Source organism: Mastigoproctus giganteus, chromosome 2 (genome assembly GCF_048544385.1).
Source record: "Mastigoproctus giganteus isolate SK-2022 chromosome 2, ASM4854438v1, whole genome shotgun sequence".
Classification (NCBI taxonomy): Eukaryota; Metazoa; Arthropoda; class Arachnida; order Uropygi; family Thelyphonidae; genus Mastigoproctus; species Mastigoproctus giganteus.
Window position 1 is genome coordinate 193845913 of NC_143576.1, and position 21278 is coordinate 193867190.

Sequence of the window (21278 nt, forward strand, 5' to 3'; positions counted from 1 at the left end):
GATCATGGGGTTTTATTAATGATATACAGGAATTTTGCTAGCAGGGATAAGAAGCTGATTATCCCATTGTGATAAGGCAATCCCGTCTATGATGCTAGGAACTTGAATGGACTTTTTCTTCACTCCGTGACTGAGTTAGTCGGTCTGAGGCGTAGATAGCAAGGTTTTTTTTTTTTTTTTTTTTCCCAGAAACGTGTTTTTTTATCCAACAAAACAGGTAAATCGACCAGAGAACACTTGCAATTTACAGACACAATACACATGGGTATATGTAAGAAATTTCCGGGTGATCCTAATATAATAGTTTGTGACAAGGCAATTGCTATGCAGCACCTAGCGTATTTGCATACATGTCTGAAGGCCTCATTTTATGAATCTGCTGGAACGGGTGCAGAGAAGGGCAGCGAGATTGGTAAGGGAACAAAGGTGTAGTCTACCAAGAAAGGCTCCAAGTCTGCAAATTGCAGCTTCTGGAGACTAAGCACCTGCAAGGTAGTGAGTAATCAGTTTAAGGATTACTGATGCGTTTAAGGCTTTGTACGGTTCGGACAAATCAGTGCTGATAGGATTCTTCCTCTTGCTCAGACTATGCACAGGAGAAGGCATAAATTCAAATTAAGGATGGTTTCAAAACCGATATGCTTAAGTTTGCCTTCGGACAATGGGAGAAATCATTACTGGAATAAGATTCCATTCGTGCTGTGGAAGTGGAAAATTTGAATAAATTTAGGGAAGCACTAGAAAAACCATTGGAGGGGATGGATAGGTTAAATGGGGATTTTTTTTTTTTTTTTTTGGCTGATGCCGTATAAACTTACTTACTTGCATCATTGCCACTATTTATATTAAAATGTCATCAACCAAATACTGCTTACCACCAAGAAAACTGTCGTGATTACGCCTGGTGTTTACTTGTCCTGCCTGGTTGTTAATTTTGTAGTGTAAAGTGTGTTTAGGGTCTGACGGCACCAAGGGGTTTCCCCCATCTCCGCGTTGCTTTTATTGTGGGTGTACCAGTTCACTGGGAATGCCAGAGATTTAAAAGTATATGGATTATGGAAGTATGGTGTTTTGTACCGTTGTTCTTCTGGCCATTTAGCCGCCGGACCTCTGCTGAGGCCCAACGTTGCCCCACTTACGCCCCGTGGAGGCAGACCAGGTACCTACTAGTCTGCGCCTCCGTAGCCAGGTGGGAAGGAGCAGCAGTGCGTAGCACACGCTTCTTGATTAGACCGGGGTTCGAGCCCGTCACCACCAAATACGGAGGATGCGGAAAGGTTAAGGAATGACCACCGCATATCCTGGAGCAATATGGCCTTAGTTGCTAATGCTCCTAAAAACCAAACAACAACAACAACCTACTAGTCTATAGTTCACTCTAGCAGGTCCTGCCACCTAATTTCCTGAGATTTCAGTGGCTAGGACCTAAAAAATAATTTTTTTTTTACACATATATGTATAAATATGTGTGATATCTCTCGATTGCCTAGAGTGATGTCGCTTTTTTTTTTTTTTTTATGTGAACCCCAAACACGAGAGGTATTAGAACCTATAGCACAGGTGCTTGAATAAGGAAAGATAAGTTAATTTCGATTTATTGAATTTGTATGTGTGGGGGCATTCGCTTGTGTAAAGATAGATTTGTAGTATGGTAAGTCTCTGTTATATAATAACATTATTATTACTGTTGTTGCATATAGTGCCCTCGTGGATAGCACAGTTGGTAGGATCGCCGTCCTCCCCAAACCTGGTGAAAAAGACCCCAGTTCAAGTCGCGTCGAGGTCGTGAGGAATTTCTGTGGGCTTTTTTCACAACGTGACTGAGTTAGTCGGTCTTATACGAAAAACCTGGATATTCGGGTATTTCGTCCAGCAAAACAGAAAATCGATCACAGAACATACGAAATTTACCGACAGTATACACGGACCAATATGGCCATAGTCGCTGATGCTCCAAGAACAACCACAACCTTTACATATAGTTTTATATCAATAATATTTAATTTTTTATTATTTTATTTTTTTTTTTATTGAGAGAGGCCCATGGCACGCTTCTGGCTATGGACTTCTCTACGTGAGTTTCTGTAATAGCTTCCTGCTCTTGTGGTTGCACTATTCCGCAGCTCCACGTTTCCTCAAATTATTGTTGGTCAGACTGCATATTACGAGACCGACTTTTCTTTTCTTTTTTTTTTTTTTTTTTGACATTATTTGAAAAGCACGGTTGTCGTAGTGCTACCATTTATGTAAAGCAATTTCACTACAAAGTCGTATAGAAAAATTCTATACGTGGTTGAAGGTCATTCGGTAATTATCCTCTTATTTTCGTTCCATATGCCATAAATCATGGTACTCATTACTTATTAAATAGTGTACAGTACCGCTAAGACTAACAGCTTGTTGATGAGGAGATGTGGAACTGTAATGTAACTGTGTCATAGAATAGCTAGTGAATGACTTACCCGCCTATAGAAATTATCTTGACTATAAGAGGGTGCTATCTTGCAATACACAGAGAATTGTTGCTTACTACGGTTGTGATCTCTTCCATTTACTTTGAATTCTCCTGCACAACTGCATTATGCAAAACATCGATGACAGCGACAATTCTGTCCCTGGTGTTGTTGGGTTTTAGGCGCATCAGCGACTAAGGACATACTGTCTGTAAATTGCGTGTTCTGTGGTCGATTTTCTGTTTGCTGAAAGAAAAACCAAAGTTTCTGAGAGAAAAAACCATGATACCTTCACCTGAGACCGACTAATTCACGTTGTGAAAAAGGCCAATACAACTTCCTCAGGTCTTCGATGGGACTCGAACTCACGTTATTTCTACCCAGTGTGGGAAGGACGACGATTCTACCAACTGTGCTATCCACGAGGGCGTCCCTTATGTGAATTAAAATTTTTTTTTGCTGTTCTCTTTTGGGCTATAGGTACACGAAATTGCACTTGTATGACCATTAGATGGCGCTCTGAAAAGGAAACCATATATAGTATATGGATTCATTAAAGACAATATGAGATACTGGTATTGGCTTATAAATGATGATCAAATCTTTCCTTAAATTATATATATGAGGCCTACCTGATCTGAGGGGCTGTAGTTCTTCTGTCGTATTGTATCCACTCGGTCCAGGAAGCTACAAAAACAAAACGAAACGAAAAACCGTAATTTCTGCATTAATCCATCATTAAATGTATTTGATTGATTGACTCACACACGTACACTGCCCTATCATTAATATACAGACACCCCTCCACGGATGGGGAAACAGGTCGTATGCATGCAACACGTCACAGAACCTGCTATAAATATGCACACTGGGCTTCGAACAGACAATTGCAAAGGTGGGCATGCAAGATGACACGTTCAATAGAATTAACAGACTTCCAACGTGGAATGATAATAGGATGCCACGTAAGCAGGCGTTCTGTACGAGACATCGCAGTCACGCTGGGGGATCACTAGGTCAATGCATATGCAAATTTAAAGAGGAACAGGACTCAATCTGCCAAAATACGGCCTGCTAAATCCCGAAAACTAACAGAACGGGACAAGAGAATTCTGCGAAGAACTGTGCGCGCAAATCGTCTTGAGACAATGGCCCATGCCATTGTCTCAAGTCACACAAACCCCCTGTGAGAGTATTGGAACTAATGTCAGCACTAGTACAATGGTCGTGCAGCTGTTCACAAGCCACTGACACCTCTACAAATGCTAGACGCCGATTAACATGGTGTAAGGAGCGCGAATCCTGGACTGTAGAGCAGTGGAAAACAGTCCTATGGACAGACGAGTCGAGGTTCGCACTCTACCAGTCTGATGGCCATTCCTGGGTGTGGCGAAGCGAGGGGAACAGTTCCTTCCTGATTGTATCCTCCTAACAATGAAGTTTAGTGGAGGCAATGTCATGGTATGGCGCTGCTTTTCATGGTTTGGCTTGGGCCCATTAGTCGTTATCGACAAAACCATGAATGCTGTACAATACCAGGACACCTTGGACAATTATGCACTTCCAACATTATGGCAACACTTTGGGTAAGGCCCATACCTGTATTAGCAAGACAACGTGCCATGCCATACTGTTCGGGTCGTAACAGAGTGGTTTGAGGACATGGGTGTGGAAAAGTTGCATTGGCCAGCCCAGAGTGCTGTGCGGAACCCTGTTGAGCATCTTTGGAATGTACTGGATCGTCGGGTACGTGCACGTCGAGATCGCGCAAAGAACAAGGCCGAACTGGTGGCTGTGTTAAAGGCCGAGTGGAGGAACGTATCACCTGGTTGAGAGTATGCCGCGAAGATTGAAGGCATACTCTCAACATACCCCGCCATAAAAGCAAAAGGTTTCAGCACAAAATATTAAATGACACAATGAAAGGTCTTTTTCGTCTGAAGGCAGGTGTCCGAATATTAATGGTAGGACAGTGTATACAGGCGCGCATATTAACGTGATAGCCTGAAATCAACAGTACCCATGCTCCAGTTCTCAGGGTAGGAAATGTGTAAGTGCTGCACAATACTGTATAAGTGGAGCTTTTTTTGTATGCCTGAGAGATTTGGATTCTGATTGTCTTTCAAAGTCAGGAGAAAATTAACAGGCAGTTGAAGGACATTCTTTATATCCTCTTCTCTCTCTCACTCTAAATACACAAAATTTAACACAAACACACACACACACACACACAAACACAATGGCCCCGAGAGAGGAAAGTAAGCATTCTTGCTCTTAGACCAACAGACTGGAGATGAGAAGGGGCGGCATTGTAGCATGCTTGCAAGTGGAAAAGGTCGTGCATGATTTTGACTCGCCCATAGTTTTTACAGACTTGACTTCCCAAGCGTGATAATATATTGAGGAGAACGACAGGACTTGGCCAATTGCGGGTTTGTCGTTGAGGGTTTTATTAATCACAAAAGGTTTTTTTTTTTTTTTTGTTCATTTTTTCTGAGTCATATCTGATCAGCAGTAGCTCACTCACATTTGATTTGGGTCCTGATTTTTCGCACCTAGCAATATCTTATTACAACAGAATGCAAATAAGCATGGAAATCACTGCTGGAACCTACGAACCTGTTTATATACATTTATCTGATATCGTATTAAGGATAACCGTTTTACATATACTCGAATACATTCAGTGATCACTGAATTGTGCGCTTGAATTGAGCCTTCTTAACACAGTTTGGTTGGAAATGTTTTCACCTGTGGCCGCAGCAACTTCAAGAGGCTGTTGATGACAGGACATCGTAGGGAGAGAGAGCCAGAAAGAGATATATTCTGGTTGACCTAGTTCTCAGGCGACCTTGGCCAGATCTTATTGTAATGGTTCCTGTCTCCTGAAACTGCTTCCATAGTGCCGAGACAACATTGCGTGACACATTACGGAAACGTGCTACCTCCACCTGTGTCCAGCGTCAAGTCATCCAACGGCTCGCCATCTCAAAGAATCATCTAAACGACAATGACTTGCCATTCTGAGTACTGGAGATGTAGCTATGATGTTGTGCCAATCCGTGTTTTTATAGGCATGAATAATTTGCATAATGTGCAGCTTGTAAGGCAGTAGTAGATCGATTTCTGTTGGATACTCGGAATTTTCATACCACGATGCTCATTATGTCAAATTATTATTATAATAATAATTTTCTGTTTATACTCCGGAACGACCGCACAGTCAGAGGAGTTCACAAGGTAGAGAAGCATACAGGAAACAGCACCGTATTCAGCAGTCACGGGTTTGAAACCCGGTCACTCAAGGCACGTGTACTTATGCATCCGCGCGCTGACCACTCGGCTACGTCATCTTCGGCGACACTATTCACAATAAAATATTCATAAAAAATATTTTGTTCTGTAAATTTTACCGAGCGATATATTTTTATATATACATTAACTGCGATACTGTAGTTATTGCAGATTCATTAACAAAAATTAAAAACTCCTTACATAACAGTATTTGTGGCTTACTTAGAGTTGCCAGAAGATATTTCAACTATAGGCGACAGTGTTACTCCATCAAACAGAGCAGTTCTTTCATGAGTGATTTTAAGATTTCTAAAGAATCAAAACTTTGTTCAGAATATTACCACCCCCTATGTAGCTTCATATGACGATCCTGATTCAAACTGATAAATTAAACTGAGCGACCTGCAGAGTATCGATGTCCTAAAGTAAAAATTTAAGCGATTGAGGTCGGGGCAAGAGCAAATGCCATCGTAACACTGATTATTTTAGAGTACTGTAGTAACTACTTTGTGTATTGCATGATCAACTGCGCTCCACCTGCATTTTGTAATATAGGTCCGAAGGTCTTATGAAGGAAATGTGGTGAAATATACTGATAAGTACTATACATAGTTTAATTTTTATTAGGCGTGTGTCAGAAATTTAAATTTATATTTTCTCATATTTTTGAATTCGAAATATTCTGTTTCGCATTCAAAAATCTATTTTAAAAACAGACAAGCTATAATTTTCTAATCAAAATGTTGCCGATAATCATCTTTTAAGATAATTAACTAATGAGATTTTTGGGTTTGTTTTTTTATTAGATAACAACTGGATATTAGGCTCCATCTTAGTTGTACGCAACTTGAGTTGGTCTTCTAAATGAATATCAGATATCTGAGTCCTTAAATGACTTTTAATTTGTGTAAGATATGAAAAAGTTGATTCGCAACAATACGTAGTTGCAAAGCAAGACAGCAATCGACGAGCATGTTGACGTAAACGTGGGTATTCAACTGCATTTTTCCATATTTCAATAGGATCTTTTTTGTATCAAAAAAAGTCTTTATCATATTATCTTCTCCTAATTCAATTAATTTCATCTGTAGTTCCGTGGGTGCCGTCAGGATATCAACTAAATGTGGCTCATACGCCAATTTCATTTCTAAAGTATGTTCTTCGAAATCAGAAAATCTATCATTGTATTCTTCAATTAGCGTGTCCAATACGTTTATGTAGTCTTTGAAAGTGTCACATACAACATATTTCTGCTCCTTTAACATATTTTTTAAATGAGGGAAATGTTCCCCAGATATTTCTGATTTAGAGAAAAGAGTTTTGTAAAAAAATAATTTTTTTAGAAATAATTGAATTTTTTGCCACATGTCATATATATATGTCTTGTTTTCCCCTGCAAATAAACATTTAATTCATTTTGCTTTTCCATAATATCACACAAAAACGCAGCATTTCTACAAAATTCTTCATCTAATAAATCACATTCTTGTTGTTGTTCCTCGTAAAATTTTTTAATTTGTTCTCGCAAAGCCAAAACTTTTACTAAAATTTGTCCTTTTGATAACCAGCATGGCAAGTCGATAACCAGCATTTCATAACCACCATTTGATAACCAGCATTTCATAACCACCATTTGATAACCAGCATTACAATAATATGGCAAGTCGACATTATATGTCTCATCATCCAATATAAGCATGCTTCGAAATTGGCTATGTCTTAAAGCATTTACTCGAATAAAGTTAACAATTGCAATAATTTTGTCCAAAGTATTGCTCAATGTGGAGGATTTAGCGCAAAGGTTTTGTTGGTGTAATATACAGTGGAACGAAATTAACTTTTCTAAACTGGGGCTTTTCTTTTTTTGACAATGAAACGAATCCTTCTCGCTTTCCTCTCATAGAAGGTGCACCGTCCGTGCATACACTCACCAGGTTACCAAGGTTTAGTCCTCTCTCAAGACACATTTCTTTAAAGTTGTTAAAAATATCAGTTCCACGAGTCCTTCCAGTGAGCTTACCCAAAGCCAGTAGTTCCTCGTAATAATGAAAATCTTCAGTTATAGCACGAATAAAATATATTTGAGCAGAGTGTCATTTCTATCAGTGGTTCATCTAACGCTATTGAAAAATATACATGTTTAGAGTGAATTATTACCTGAAGTTGTTCTCCTACATTCTGAGCTAATTCATGTTGTCTATTAGTTATAGTTTTTCTTGAGAGAGGCAAATACAATTGTTTGTATTTGTCAACTTTTTCCGGATCTAAACATCCTACTGCTTCAACAATACATTCTTTTATCATTTCGATGTCACTAAATGGTTTGCCTTTTTTTCCAAGTACATGCGCTATTTTGTATGTAACATCGGTTGCAGAAGTTCCTTGCTTAATAAAAGCACCAAAAGCCTTTTCCTGGTGCTGTTTTTCTTTCTTCATTTTTTGAAGTGCAAATTTACGAGCTTCTTCTAATTTTACATATTTATGGTCCTTGTCAGATAGATAATGTTGATTTGCATTGTATTTTTTTAATGTTGTTAGTGCTGCATTACATATCAAACAAACCATTTTGTCTTTCACAGAAATAAGAAAATACTGCATCTCCCAATTTTCTTTAAATGTTCTGTTTTCTTCATTCAACTTCCTTTTAACTTTTTTGGACACGATGGGCAATCTAAAAATTAAGCAATTGTGAAATCAAACATAAGAAATTACAGGACTACAAAATTCAAGACAAGAAAATTCAAGAATACATACGGTTGTCAAAATATTCACAGTTACAAATATGCACATAAAAGCAACAGATAAAAAATCACGATGTCACAATTTAAATTTTAAAATAAAAAACTATTTTCATCAAATTATTAACTCTGTTAAAATATTTTTTTTATTTTAACAAACTTAACAGAGGATTAGAATTTTTCTTTTATTAAATAGCTTTCGTTTTTTATCATTTGTGGTACATAAAAACGATTTTTAAATAAATATAAAAAGTTAAACATGATATATTTTACTTTTTAGATCAAAAAATTTGTATTTTCCTTTTTTAATTATCTGAATAATGTTTCTATATTGTGAAAAAAAATATATAAAGCTTTTTATTATTAAAACGTTTTGAATATTTAATTTAAAAAAAAAATATTAGTTTAAAAGTAGTAGGATTATTTAATGATTTTATTTCATCTTTGTGTGACAAAGGCCGCACATAAGATCTTAGAAGGCCGCGGGTTGCCCACCCCTGACATAGTCCATTATTCAGACTTAATTTATATTCGAACTTTTTTTCTTAATGCGGTTGGACAAGTTAAATTGATAATGTTGCCTTTTGAAAGAAAAAGGTTGTGCATATGGGAATCCCATGCCTAAAAAATAAAAAAACAAAGAGTTTGTGTTAATTATTTTGTCTACGATCTTTGAAAAGTTGAGACCATCGTTTGGTGCCCATATATATGATCACTTTTACAACAGTCCTTCCAATGCACACTTCTTTTGTTTGTTTTTTGTGTGTCATCAAAGAGTTTATTGCGCATTGGATGCGTTGAAGGTTATGTATAAGCATCCCAGTTTTCTATAGTTGCTTTACTTAAGAATTTGTTCTCTGCATATTAATATCCAACCAATAAAAACAATGTTATTACTTTTGGGAAAGAAGGATTATATAATAAATTAATGTTAAATAATAATAAATAAACAATGTTGAATAATTAAATATGAATAATGTTATTATTATATTAAAACCACTCTTATATCACGTGAAAATTAACAATATAGTTTATTAGGTTATTATCATTACTATACAATGATATGACGTTTCGGGTATCTTACCGGTACCCATCAGACCAAGCTGTTGAGGGGAACAGAAAAATAGAAAGAGTTACAAATTTGAATATTTTAGAATATTGGTAATTGTATTATTCTAAAATATTCAAATTTGTAACTCTTTCTATTTTTCTTTTTCCCCAACAGCTTGGTCTGATGATGGGTGTCGGTAAGATACCCGAAACGTCATATTAATGTATACACTTCCCTACCATTAATATCCGGACACTTGCCTTTAGACAAAAAAAAAAAAAAAAAAGAGGTTTTATTGTGTCATTTAATATTTGGTGCTGAAACCATTTGCTTTTATGACGGCCTACAATCTTCGCGGCATACTCTCAACCAGCTTTTTATAAATGTCAAGTGATATGTTCCTCCATTCGGCCTTTAACGCAGCCACCAGTTCGGTCTTCTTGTTTGGGCGATCTCGACGTGCACGTACCCGACGATCCAATACATCCCAAAAATGCTTGATAGGGTTCAGGCCAGCACTCTGGGCTAGCCAATCTAACTTTTCCACACCCATGCCTCAAACCATTCTGTTACGACCCGAGCAGTATGAATGGCTCGTTGTCTTACTGATACAGGTATGGGTCATAATTTTTGCCGACGTATTGCCATAATGTTGGAAGTGCATAATTGTCCAGGTTGTCCTGGTATTGCACAGCGTTCTTGATTTTGTCGATAACGACTAATGGGCCAAAACCAAACCATGACAGGGGCCCATACCATGACACTACCTCCACCAAACGTCATTGTTGGGAGGACACAATTATGAAGGAACTGTCCCCTGGCATTCGCTACACCCAGGAACGGCTATCAAACTGGTAGAGTGAGAACCTCGACTCGTCTGTCCATAGGACTGTTTTCCACTGCTCTACAGTCCTGGATTCGCGCTCCTTACACCATGTTAATTGGTCTAGCATTTGTTGAGGTGATCAGTGGCTTGTTAACAGCAGCACGACCATCGTAACCCATATCATGGAGTGTTCTTCGTATTGTACTAGTGCTGATATTAGTCCCAATACTCTCACAGAGGGTTTGTGTGACTTGAGACAATGGCAAATTACGATTTGCGCGCACAGTTCTTTGCAGAGTTCCCTTGTTCCGTTCTGTTAGTTTTCGGGGTTTAGCAGGCCGTTTTTTGGCAGATTGAGTCCTAGTCCTCTTCAGATTTGCATATAACGTTACTAACCGTTGACCTAGGGATCCCCAGAGTGACTGCGATGTCTCGTACAGAACGCCTGCTTATGTGACATCCCAATATTATTCCACGATGGAAGTCTGTTAATTCTGTTGAACTTGCCATCTTGCATGCCCACGTTTGCAATTATCTGTTCGAAGCCCAGTGTGCATATTTATAGCAGGTTCTGTGACGTGTTGCATGCACAAGACCTGTTTCTCCATCCATCGAGGGGTGAACGGATATTAATGGTAGGGCAGTGTGGTAATGTAGGCGAACAGCCTAATAAACTATATTGTTAATTTTCACGTGGTATAAGAGTTGTTTTAATATAATAATAATAACCGTAATGGAAAACAATCACGTAAGGTCCTTCACTAAATATATTAAATATGAATAACATTATTTAAACCCAAGGCTAAGTCTTCTACTCTGATCAGAGATTTCAAATAATTCCTGATTAGTCCTGATGATAGGATTATTCAACATGAAATCCAGAAAAGTCAGCAATAATTAGTTCTGTTGCGTTAGAGTTTAACTTATGTGTTTTAACAATTCGAACAATAAAAATCACAGTTTAATTAATGGTATTCATATTTCATAATAATTCATTATGAACAACCACGTAATGTTCTCAATACATTGCGTGGTTGTACGTAATGAAAAGTATGTATAATTTACAACTTAATCTCTTATTAAAAAATAAAAAATTCCTTATTTTATACGATAATTTTCTGTTTCTTGTAGTTTATAAAATCGCAATAAAATTGAATGATCCCATTCTCACCCGCTATCACTAGTGGAAACACAACATTACTCACTATTTGGCGGAATCGATCAGAGAAAATTCTGAAGATCTCATATAGCAATGTTGGATACCTTCGTCACGCCATAACTTGCTTACATGGTCATAAAAGCACTAGATAAAGTAAAATATAAATAAATAAATAAATATAGCAATAGAGTGTTGGATAATTTGGAATTCAACACACACACACACACGCATAATTTTTAACTAAATATAAGACTAACGAAATATTTGTCTTTATTACAATATGTCTGAAAATAACGTTAAAGGCTCGCTCCTGTCAGCTATAATTTAAATACTCATGATCAACACTAGAAATACAATGCTAAACTCCATGAGTTTAAGCAATACTGAGCTTTTGGCATGGGCTATAAAGCTCTATAAAATTAGTGGTTCAATGCATTTGACGAACGAAATTTGCAATTGGTGTGACACGATAAATACACCAGGAGTGGAGAAGTTTCCCTTTACAATACTGATATACAGCGTATGCAGCTTGACCTTTACATGGACTTCAGAATTCGATTACGTCAAGGAGTAATAACGCAAAGTGTTCAAAGAACTTTTTCGATCACTCATAATTATCGAGCAAAACGAGGTAAGGTTTCATTTACGTCATTACGATTGTGAGGTTTGAAAAGCGAAAGCCAGAGTTATGGAAGAAAAGAGTATATGAAAATTCTCGATTTAGCGATTCGCATTACACTGTCGGTTAGCCATCGACAGTTATTGTGACCATTAACACAATAAGATGTAAATGTAGTAACAGAGGATGTAGTACTTAATCGATAATCAAGCAATCCACATTAAGTACACACTGTGAGATGTGCAGCAGCACGGACTACTCTTTTGAAGTATATATATACAGGGTGTCTCAAAAATATTTGTACAAACGTTTGGGGGAGGTAGGTAACATCTAAAGGAATGTGAATCGCTTAGGAACCCATAACCGGAAACGTCACCTTAAGTCGGTAGACGGCGCTGTTCATCAGTTCTCGATAGGGAAAATTTCAATGTTTTGTTCACGGATGAGGCTTATTTCACTCGAGAAGGCTTATTCAATCAGCACAATGCTCATGTGTGGGCTCACGACAACCCACATGGTGTGCGCCCCCATGCGGCACAACATCGCTTCTTAATAAATCTGTGGGCAGGTATGGTCGGTGACTGCTTAGTCGGCCCATACCTGTTACCATCCCGCATGAACTCCGCTAAATATCGGATCTTTCTTGAACAAATTCTACAAGGGTTACCTGTCGATGTTCCAGCAAATGTGAGACGCAACATTTGGTTTCAACATGACGGGGGAGCCTGCCCATTATGGAAGGTGTGTTCGGACCTTCCATAATGGGCAGGCGTTTTGGGCGTCGATGGATTGGCCGTGGTGGACCCGTTGCCTGGCCCCCACGCTCACCTGATTTATCGAGCCTTGATTTCTTTCTGTAGGGGCCCTCAAATCTATCGTGTATGAATCGCCTGTGGAGACGGAAATGGATCTCGTGGCGAGACTCGTCTGCGCTGCTGCTGCTACTGTCAAAGAAACTCCAGGTGTGTTCGACCATGTCTGCCAATCCATGCTGCGTCGGTGTCACGCATGCATCGCGTCTCATGGTGGAACCTTCGAGCATCTGTTGTAACATCATGAAATGCATCCATCTCGTACTCCATTGTTAATATTATGTCAAATAAATGTTTGCCACTAATTACTGTCTTGTGTCATTTCTGCTTCTTGTGCCTCTGCTACTACTTTCCCGTGACGTTTCCGGTTATGGGTTCCTATGCGATTCACATTCCTTTAGTGTTACCTACCTCCCCTAAACGTTTGTACCAATATTTTTGAGACACCCTGTATATATATATATATATATATATATGGTATATCAGGCTTAATGTCCAAGTTTTCAGAGGATCCAAAGGTTGAGAGGGTTGTTAATGACATAAAGACAGTATGCTACTGCAACAGGATCTAGAAAAGTTAGGCAGATGGACTGAGAAGTGGCAACTGAAGATTAACATTGACAAATGCGAAGTACTGCATATGGGTAGGCACCTACGAGGTAATCTGATTGAGGTGAATAAGGCTTTGAATGGTTTGAGCAGGCTCAATGCTGATGGGATTCTTTCGCTTGCTCAGATTAAGAACCTGAGGGGACATAGATTCAAGTTGAGGAAAGCAGTTATAGAATAGATGAGCGGTACCAACTGTGTGGTACTACACTCAGGGAGCTGGAGAATGAAAAAGAACTGGGGTAATTGTGCAGTCAGATATGAAGTTCTCTGAGCAGCGCACATGGACTGCCAGAGCAGGTCATGGAGTCTTGTCAATGACATATAGGAATTTTGCTATCAAAGACAAGAAGGTGATTATCCCCTTGTATAAGTCAATGGTTAGGCGACACCTTGAGTTCTGCGTACAGGTGTGGAGGCTTCATTTTAGGAAGGATGTAGAGTTGCTGGAACGAGTACAGAGAAAGGCAATAAGATTGACGAGAGGAACAAAGGGGTACTCTTAACAAGAGAGGCTTAAATTATGCAAGTTGCAGCATCTGGAGACTAGGAACCTGCGAAGTGATCTGATTGAGGTGTATAAGGAGGCCTTGAATGGTTTGAGCAGGCTCAATACTGATGGGATTCTTTCGCTTGCTCAGATTAAGCACCTGAGGGGACATAGCTTCAAGTTGAGGAAAGACAGTTATAGAATAGATGTGCAGCAGTTTGCCTTAGCTAGCGGGTAGTTGATCGCTGGAACACACTTCCATCTGTTGTCGTGGGAGTTGATAGCTTAAATAAATTTAAGGCTGAACTAGACAAAGATTTGGAGTGACCGGATGGGTGAAATGTGAAGGTTTTTTTTTTGTTTTTTTTTTGGCTGATTCTGTATAAGCTTGCTTTCTTGCATCATATGCCTCAACTATACTCAACTAATATACATATACAGCCCATGTATAGTCTTTGGAAAGCAACAGAACCGTTACGATTAAAAAATGAATGAGCTTCAAGACGTTGCAAGAACAACAAATAAAAAGAAAACAGATATTAGAAAATAATATTATTTAATTATTATAATGCGTGTCATGAAAAATACAGTATATAATTTTATTATTGTTGTTTTATTAGATGGACTACTGGATTACTGCAAAATTTAGTACAATCGTTCTCTGTATCAATAGATTTGTAGACTACTACTCTGATATTACTGTAAGTGATATGAAACAATTATTATTATTATCGTTGCTCATGTATTATTTCTCCCTGACTGTGGGGATTCCACCCCGTGACTGGTACTGCTACCAAATACACAGGGTGGCTGTTATGGCGGGTGTTACTGTTGGTCGAGGAACTCTCTGACTATCCTACAGGTTTTGAGGATTGCAACTTTCTGGAATTCCTTGTAGGTGTTCTCTGGGTGAACTATTGCTGCTAAGCTGTTATGTAGGGTCTTTGGCACCATACCGTGGTTGACACAATGATCGGGATGGCCGTTACTTGTTGCATATACCACATCTCTTTGATCTCCTGTCTTATGTTCGTGTATTTCCTGATCTTTTCCTCATGGGTTTTCTGGAGGTTTCCAGTGTTGGCCACCGCTATGTAAATCTGATATGTAGCCTTTTCCTCCTTGTCGACAAAGATTATGTCCGGTCTATTGTGCGGGATTGTACTTGTATGGCGCGGTCCCAGTACAGCTTGTAGGTTGGAGGTCTCTCGCATTGTCTGGGTTTCGTACTTGTAATACAATACACTTTCTGTGATCAACTGGTATTTCCTTGCCAGCTTCTGATGTACTGTGTATTATACTGGCTATAAGTGTATTCAGTCTGGGTGACCACCTTGTCGTGCGGCGATTTGTTGGATCATTTCCGAGGCCAGGTGGCATCGTCTAAATGTGTCATCTGACACTCCAGGTTCCATGGCGATGTATTTTCTATAGTTTCTGGTGTTGATTACCTGGTCTTGGATGGCGAGCATGAATCTTTTAGTATCGCGGAAGAGCGTTCCGCTCGTGAGCCACTGGAAGCCATTTTATCTGTATGATCTTGATGGAGGTCATTGTAATGTCTGCCATCTTTATATCTTCTTTTTTGCCGTCTGGGCGGGAGGGGATTCTTCGCTTACGTTGAGTGGGGTATGCCACGTGTCTGTCTTCCTCATGGCCTTGTAGAGTGATGTGTGTTTTTCTTGAAGTAATTCTTCAGGTTAGCTATCGCTGTTTTCTGTTTCTCGATGAGGTTTATCAGGTCCCTTCCTCCTGTTGGTCATCATTATCCTCGTATTTCTCATGATATCCTCTAGTTCGGTGTTAGTCCAATGTATGATCCCGATGGAGTTATGTGAGCACTGGTACTGCATAGGTATTTATGGCTTTAACTATGTTTCCTCTATTCAGGTTTGCTTCGAGCAGGTTTCTGAATCTATGATGGTATTTTTCGGTCAGCCAGGCCTTTATTTCCTTGTGCTCTAACTTCTGAGCCTGCATCATCCCCAGGTATTTGTAGGTCCCCCAGCCAGGTGGGCAGGAGTAGCAGTGCGCAGCACACGCTTCTTGATTAGACCGGGGTTCAAGCCCGTGACCACCAAATACGGAGGATGCGGAAAGGTCAGGGAATGACCACCGCATATCCCCGGAGCAATATGGCCTTAGTTGCTAATGCTCCTAAAAACCAAATAACAACAACATGTAGGTCCCCCCTCTGTCATGGCTTCGATCTCTTTACCAGTCTGCAGTTGGTAGTTTCAGCCGTCTAATTTCGCCTGATGCAATCCGTTGGTCTCGCATTTGTCTAGACCAAATTCCATCCATTCCACTATTCACGTATTCATTTTGATGCTCCACTTCATGCATTGGCGTTTCTTCCTTCTTGGGTGGTTGCTGCACAACTAGCGCACTTTCAGTTGGTTGGGCTGGATGGTTTTTCCCTTCTCTTGTCTTAGCCATACATGAGACAGCGCCACTTACTCCACTGTCATCTCGGGAGACCTTCTACTGATTTTGAAACCGATCCCTCTGCCTAAGGCCTGAACGCGAGTGACTTTATCATGCGCCACACTCGAAGCAATGTTGTTATTATTTCTCTTCGACATCATCCAACTATGGAGGTGGACCTGTTTGGCTACGGCTTATGTCCAGTGGTAGTATTAGTTCTTAGGAGTGACACCAGGTGGCGTTACTATGTGCCTTAGCCGTTACTTCGACCTTGGGGAAGGTAGGTCTGCCGAAGCAACTTTCGCGATGCTTATTTTTTATTATTATTCTAATTTATTACTATAATAATAGTAATATTATTTTAATAATAATTATACCGGTCTCCGAGGATGATGGAGTGCATTCGCTTCCACCAAAGCGAGATTCGAACCCGGGTCCATCAGGTACGTAGTACAGTGTCGTAACCCCATGGGCCATCTAGCTTCCTTGCATAGAAGCAACTTGAATTGAGCCTTCTTAACACAATTCAATTGGAAATGTTTTCACCTATGGCCGCAGCCTCAAGAGACTGTAGTCATAACGAGTGGTCAAGAGCGAGGGAGCAGAAGTACATGTGCCTTGAGTAACTGGGGTTCAAGCCCGTGACTGCTAAATGCGGTGCTGCTTTTTGTATTCTCTCTACCTTGTGAATTCCTCTGACCAAGTACATCATGTTTATTAACTTTCAAGGAGAGGCTTCAAACTTTTCGAGCTCACTGAAACACTAACTCGCTACCCTTGGCTCATGATTAAATTACACGATCGATGAAATAAAGTATTACAAAGTGCTTTATGCCATTATATTTTTGTTCTTGTAGCATATTTTTGATACATTGTAAAACTTCTTGGAACTGGCATTTGATCATTGAAAAGTCGCATTCAGAAAAATACTTTCAATAAATTGTTTCTTTTTCCTTACGCTTATATTTATTAATTTTTCCTTAATAGTAAAGGTCCTTACCTGAGGAAAATCATAGTCGCCTTCTATATGGAGATTGCGAATAAAATCGAGACTACTTTGATTCTCGGCATTTTCGAGAGTTACGGGGGGATGGAGCCGCTCCATGTTTTCTGTCAGTTCCTAAATTAGTATAAAAACAATAATAAAAAATTTATTCTTTTTTATTTTAAAAAGTTTAACCGTTTGCTTTTAGTGCATGGTCAGTGCTAAAAACTGTTTGTTATACTTTGTTTAACATATCCCCCACCCCTAACTCATCATAGTCTTAGTTATCTTAACAAAAATACAGGTCAACAACCAAGAAACTAACCTCCCACTCTAAATATCCAATTGTAAAAAGCGATTATTCCACATAAATCCATGTGCAAAAGTTAAGGAAGTTACACGTTTCACAATATTTAAGACAAGATATATATATGTGTAAAACAGGAAACAAAGTATGCCATATACAAATTTTCAAGTATACTTTCTGATAATATGCATAATTTGCATAAAAGGCCGCAATTCGATATTTCTTACTGCTTCTTAGAAATAGGTTTAAACAGTATTTTACACTTTTTGCCTGCTGTCAAGGGTATGTATCTGGCAGGTTTTCATTTATAATATTGTGCAATATGGCAAGCAGATTCCATTTGAATAATTACACTACCCGACAAAATTTTTTTTTCGTTATACCTCTGGAACGAAAGTTGGTTATTCTGGACAAAATTAATGTTCTGATTATGAAAATGTCAATCTTTTACTTCTGTCACGTCTATTAAAAGATTTACGCATTTTTTAAATTCCTTGTTTTTATGCAATATCAGCATACATGGTTAATTTTTTTACATACAATATGTTACTTAGACATGTTTCCCACTCAATGATTTCCTTTTATACTCCAGATTTCTTTCTCGTTTAAGGAACCAACAATGGGCTTGGCACACCCAGGGTCCTGAGCTGGATATCATCATTCTTCTCTTTCTTGGTAATTCCCTCTTCTACTTTCTCTCTCTCTCTCTCTCTCTCTCTCTGTCTCTCTCAAAGGGTAACTCAGGAATTTGGCTGGTGCAGCATAAGCCTCAGGCTTCCTTGCACCATATAGCCAATAATAATAATAATAATAATAATAATAATAATAATAATCTCCCATCATAGCAGAGTTCCAGCGACCTTGGTATCGTTTTTCCATTGTAGATACGTCCTGGTGGAAGCGCTCTCCTTGTTCGTCACTGACATCTGCTAAGTTTTCAGGAAAGAAATCCAGACGGGAATGAAGGAAATGCATTTTCAATGACATTCGGCACCCCATATTCTTGTAACATTTCAGCAAGTTTATCACCAGTTGCTCATTGTTCTCTTCTTTTCTATTTCCGAGGAATCCGTGTACCACAGCCTTGAAAAATCTCCATGCAGCTAGTTCAACATCATTCAGGCGTCTTTGAAATTCTTCATCTTTTAGGAGTTTTCTTATTTGAGGACCTATCAAAATTCCTTCCTTCAGCTTTGCATGAGATAAATTTAGAAACATTTTCAGTAAATATGCGAATCATCTGCTTTCTTTATCCAGTGCCTTAGTGAAATTCTTAATCAGTCCAAGCTTGATGTGTAAAGGGGGAAGAAAAAAATCCTTTTGTGGATCAACCAATGGAACATACTTTACATTGCTTTTGCGGGGAATATATTCATCTCTCTCTTGTCCCAGTGTTGTACGACGTAGTGTTTGGCTGTTGCACGACTATCCCACATACACAGGAAACAACAATATTTAGTGAAACCACCTTGCAACCCAATAAGCAGTCCTATCACTCTGAGATCACCACAAATATTCCAACCATAGTCATTGTAACGTATAGCAGCAAGAATCTGGGACACACTATCGTAAGTTTCCTTTAGGCCAACAACATGAACAAGGGAAATTTATGATAAAGTATTTCCATTATGAAGCAATATTGCTTTCAAACTTAGCTTTGACGTATCAATGAACAAACGCCATTCAGAGGTATTGTGATCAATGTTCAGTTCGTGCATAAGACCAACGACGTCTTTGCAGACACACATGTTGTTTTCCATTGCAAAATATCTTGAAAACTCTTAATTTCGCTTACGGTATATTGTAATGTTTGTACCTTTGGCGAGTAAGTTCCACTGTTGTAGTTTGGATCCGAGTAAAATTCAGCCTTCTCTTTGGGTAAGCCCAAGTCTCTGATCAAGTGATCAAGTCGCTTAATTCTTCTTGTTCAATTTAGTGTGGGCCATTTCTTTTTCTGGTTGGGCCTTTTTCTGTACCTTAATCACTACTTCCAATACCCCAAGATTTTGGTGGCACAGGTACTGGCAGTTCTTTACCGTGTGGCACTGGCCTAATTGCTGATGTGATATTTGGATATTTGATGCAGTGCTTGCTCTTTTTGGAAATACCTTTTATTTTTCATCTATCCATGCAGAAATAGCAGTCGTCGAAATGATTCTTGGGTTCGCGCCACACCATAGGGACGGTAAAAGGTAATGCTCTCAGCTTGCCATACTGTATAACGACAGCCTTAAGTTCGTTGTACAAGTAATTTGGTCACCAATCTTGCAGCCGAAGTACAATGAATATGCAACTTTTGTGACACTGTATATTTTCTTCCTCTGAATTTTTAGGGTTAAGTGTCCACAAACATAGCAGAAGACGTCTGGGTGATTGACGCAAGTTCTGTGCTTTGTCTTCTCCATTTTAACAATGCATTAACCTAAAAACAGTAAAAACAATTGGTAAATTTGAACAGAAGGTGAATTCTTGTAGTGTAGTTTATCATACACTATATATTGAACAGTTGAATGGTCTAATAAAATTAATAAAAATACGGACTTGTCTGGAAAAGTGCATCAAAATCAAAATATACTATATTGCAAGAACAGTAATGATGTATTTGCTTAACTTTTAGCCCAATAAACAAAACCAACCAAAAGTTAATAAGTTTAAAAATTGTATTCAAAAACAGTAATGATATCTTCGTACAGAATCAGTTATCTATCTATATCTTAAAACTGACACGCGATAGAAAATTTTTATGATTGATTTTAAATTCTATACATAAAACTTGACCAGAAACAATCATTGATTTGCTGGAGGTAAAAATCATGTTGGGTAGTGTTATCAGCAATGTTGGTAGTGTTGTCAGCTTTTAGAAAGATGAAAATGAGATAATAACATGGGCATGTCAACAGGTTCTCTATGCTAAGAAATCTGCTATTATCGTTCCTCTAATTACCCCACAACATAGCAAGTATATTATGGAGCAAATCAATTTGGATGATGAATAATGGATCCATGTTCTGTTTCTGATGGGTCAAGATTCAAAGTAAATAATGATTTTCTATTGAATTATATTTGCAGATAACACGGTTTTTCAACATCAGCCCTCATATGAAAACAACAGTTTTGGCTGTCGCGATGGTTTGAGGAATCATTAGTATTAAAATCCATACTCCTTTCCATGTCCCCGAGAGCAGAACTCTGATTATACAGGTGATACTCTGCAATATAAAGGAGAAATCTTGGAGCCCTATGTGAGGCTGCTTCAGGATGCGATTGTTCCTCACTTCTTTTTTATGGATGATAATGCACTTCTCCATAGGAGCCAATTGGTTGATGAATTTCTAGAATTGCAGATATCCAGAGAACCAGGTGCTGATTAAATAAATAACTCCCGAGACATGGCTGGGGATTTATTTATTTAATAACCTGCAGAACATGGTAGGGAGCTCTGGGTAGGAGAATTGCAAGTTTTCACTTTTTCCAACTTCATCTTTCAAATAAAGCTTCAGTTCATCTT

General features: G+C 38.6%; 1 protein-coding gene across 1 annotated transcript in view; it reads right to left on the reverse strand.

Moving 5' to 3' along the window:
• LOC150089872 (guanine nucleotide-binding protein G(s) subunit alpha-like) overlaps positions 1–21278 on the reverse strand; it is a 114272-nt gene that overhangs the window by 60060 nt on the left and 32934 nt on the right. The window contains exons 4-6 of the mRNA XM_090390117.1: positions 17479–17598; positions 11568–11665; positions 3086–3140 (exon numbers count right to left, since the gene is read on the reverse strand). Of these exons, the coding sequence (XP_090246243.1) occupies positions 3086–3140; positions 11568–11665; positions 17479–17598 (273 nt within the window). The remainder of the gene's footprint in view (positions 1–3085; positions 3141–11567; positions 11666–17478; positions 17599–21278) is intronic.